This window comes from Colobus angolensis, unplaced genomic scaffold (assembly GCF_000951035.1).
Source record: "Colobus angolensis palliatus isolate OR3802 unplaced genomic scaffold, Cang.pa_1.0 Scaffold34, whole genome shotgun sequence".
Lineage (NCBI taxonomy): Eukaryota > Metazoa > Chordata > Mammalia > Primates > Cercopithecidae > Colobus > Colobus angolensis.
Genome location: NW_012116710.1, coordinates 5936582 through 5939271, shown reverse-complemented (window position 1 = coordinate 5939271; position 2690 = coordinate 5936582). Strand labels below are relative to the sequence as shown.

Here is a 2690-nt window from a genome sequence, read left to right as displayed (position 1 = left end):
GCAGCTCTGGGCCCCGTCCTTCTGAGGTTGAAGTCCAGTGGGGGGGTCAGAGAGACCTATCTCCAGAATGGCCTAGAATGGGCAGGACTGGAACTGCAGGGGAGCCCAGAGTCCCCAACCCAGCCCAAGCAGGGGCCTGGGAGGATTTGGCGGAGGTGTCAAACTCATGGTCACCACCCTCACAGACTTAGCCTTCTGGGTATAGACAGCCAATGAACAAGTTAACCAATCAAGGAGAGAATTACAGATGGAAGTATAATGGGGATGGGGCAGGCAGCAACAGAGGATATTTTTGCGGGAGTCAGCAGGGAAGGCCTCTGAGGAGGGGACACCGAGGTCGAGACCTGAGGTTGAGAAGATGCCAGCCTGGGATGAGCTGGGGAGAGGGCACACAGGGGGCAGACAGCCAGCGCCCAGGCCCCGCAGTGAGAAAGAGCTGGCTGTGTTCCAGGAATGGCTAGGAGTCCTGCGTGCCTTGGGCCAAGCGAGGGGTGGGTGGGAGGGAATAAAATCTGCAGAGGCAGAAACCGCGCCCCATGATGGGGGAATAGATAGGTCTCAGGTCATCTGGCAGGGCTGGGAGCCCGCAGGCCCCAGGGCAGCCGTCAGTCCTGGGACCTTTACCTGTGACTCATGGAGTCCCACCACTTCCTTCACCTGCTCAGAGCCTCCCCTGGCTCCACCCACAGTCCTCACCTTGGCCTGTAAGGCCCCGTAAAAGCCGTCCCCACCACTGCCCTGTCCTCAAGCTCGGTCTCCCTCTCACTTCTCCCTGCTCCAGCCACAGTGGCCTCCTCATGGACGCCCCAACAGGGCAGGCACGTTTCTTTTATTTTTCTCTTTTTAAAACTTTTTTATTTAGACATATTTTTTGAGACAGGGTGTTGCTCTGTTGCCCAGGTTGGGGTGCAGTGGCACAATCATGGCTCACTGCAGCCTCAACCTCCTGGGCTCAAGCCATCCTCCCACCTCAGACTTCTGGGCAGCTGGGACTACAGGCACACACCACCATGCCCAGCTAATTTTCATAGTTTTGGTAGAGACGGGGTTTTGCTGTGTCAACCAGGCTGGTCTCAAACTCCTGGGCTCAAGTGATCCGCCCGCCTCAGCCTCCCAAAGTGCTGGGACTACAGATGTGAGTTACTGTACCCGGCCGGCCAGGCACATTTCTGTCTCAGGGCCTTTGCCCTGGCTATTCCTCTGCCTGGAACGCTCTTTCCCCAGATGTCTGGCCACTTGGCTCCTTCCCCACCTCCTTCAGATCAAATGTTGCCCTCTCAGTGAGATCCCCCTGAAAACTGCAACCGCTCCCTCACTGTCCCTGCATTTTCTATGCACAAATCGCCATTTAACCAACTCATTTATCATGGTTTTTGTCCAACTCTCTGGTTAGGGTGTCAGCGCTGTGAGGGCCGAGATCTCTGTCTTGTTCATGGCTGTCTCTCCAGCTCTGAGAACAGAGCCTGGCACATGGTAGATGCTGGATAAATTATGATTCAATAAATAAAAGACGGGAAAGAAAGGAAGGAAAGAGGGAAGGAACTGGCGAGTCTGTGGCCTCTCGCGGTTCGTCATCTGTCCTAGCTGGGAGGCAAGAGTGTTAACACGTCTCCTCTTCCCGGATAAGACGGTGCCAGGCTGGGAAACTGAGGCATGAAGGGACTCTCGGTAGCGGTCCTGGAGCAGTGAAGCAGGAGCCGGGCTTCAGACCATCTCTCAATGCCGCGATCAGAAGAAAAAGTCCCCGACACCACCTGCTGGTGAGTAGTGTCATGACGGTTGTGGCCACCTTGCTGACGGAAAGCTGGTGATGCCCTTGCCCGGTGGGCAGGACAGGAGGCAGCCCAGGGGTATCCCTGGAAGATGAGCAGAGTCCATGGAGCCACAGCTTAAGCCTCTTGATTCCTGAAGCCCTGTGGGCACCTCGCCCGGTCAGAGCTATGCAGGAGGGTGGGGCCCTGCCAGCAGAGACCTGCTCTGTGTCACTCTGTGCCCGCACACCTGCCCTCCCTCCACAGCCAGCCAGGGCTCCCACCTCTCCAGGAGGGAACAGCTGCCCCAGCTCCATAGGGCTGCATGCACCCTACATGGGGCCTCTGGAGGGCAGGGGAGTCAGGGCCCACCCAAGTCCCCACCCAGGCCTGGGCAGTTTCTGGTCACAGCAGCCAAGGCAGCAAAACGTAGGCGTCTGGAGGAGAGCTGCCCCCATCCCTAGAGGTACATCCTCCGGCCAAACAGGGGTCTCACCACCCAGACATCATCTACGATCTTCCCATCCTGTGAGGGACAAAAACAGGGACAGTAGTTAGAGCTGAAAGCCTGAACTCCGGGGCCAGATGGCCTGGGTTCCAATCCCCTCTCTGCCCTCTGATGGGCTGTACAACCCTGAGCAAGCGGCTAGACCTCTCTGGGCCTCAGTTTTCCTCATCTGAAAAGTGGTGGGGAGAGTGACAGTACCCACATCATAGATGTTGTGGGAGTTAAATGAGATAGTATTTGTAAACGGAGCCCAGCATATGGAAAGGGCTATGTAAGTGTAGGCTATTCTTAGAGCACAAACTCTGGAGTCAGACAGACCTTGCTTTATATTCCAGCACATCTCTCTCTCTCTCTCTCTCTCTCTCTCTCTCTTGTTTTTTTGGAGACAGAGTCTTGCTGTGTCACCCAGGCTGGAGTGCAGTGGCGCGATC

At 56.4% G+C, this 2690-nt stretch overlaps 1 protein-coding gene across 1 annotated transcript in view; it reads right to left on the bottom strand.

Annotated features, from left to right (window-relative positions):
* Window positions 1–828: 828 nt before the first annotated feature.
* The window catches only part of LOC105519145 (iron/zinc purple acid phosphatase-like protein), a 38032-nt gene continuing 36170 nt past the window's right edge, over window positions 829–2690 (bottom strand). Inside the window, exon 12 of the mRNA XM_011952415.1 lies at window positions 829–2277. Coding sequence (XP_011807805.1) covers window positions 2212–2277 — 66 coding nt within the window. The 3' untranslated portion in view covers window positions 829–2211. The remainder of the gene's footprint in view (window positions 2278–2690) is intronic.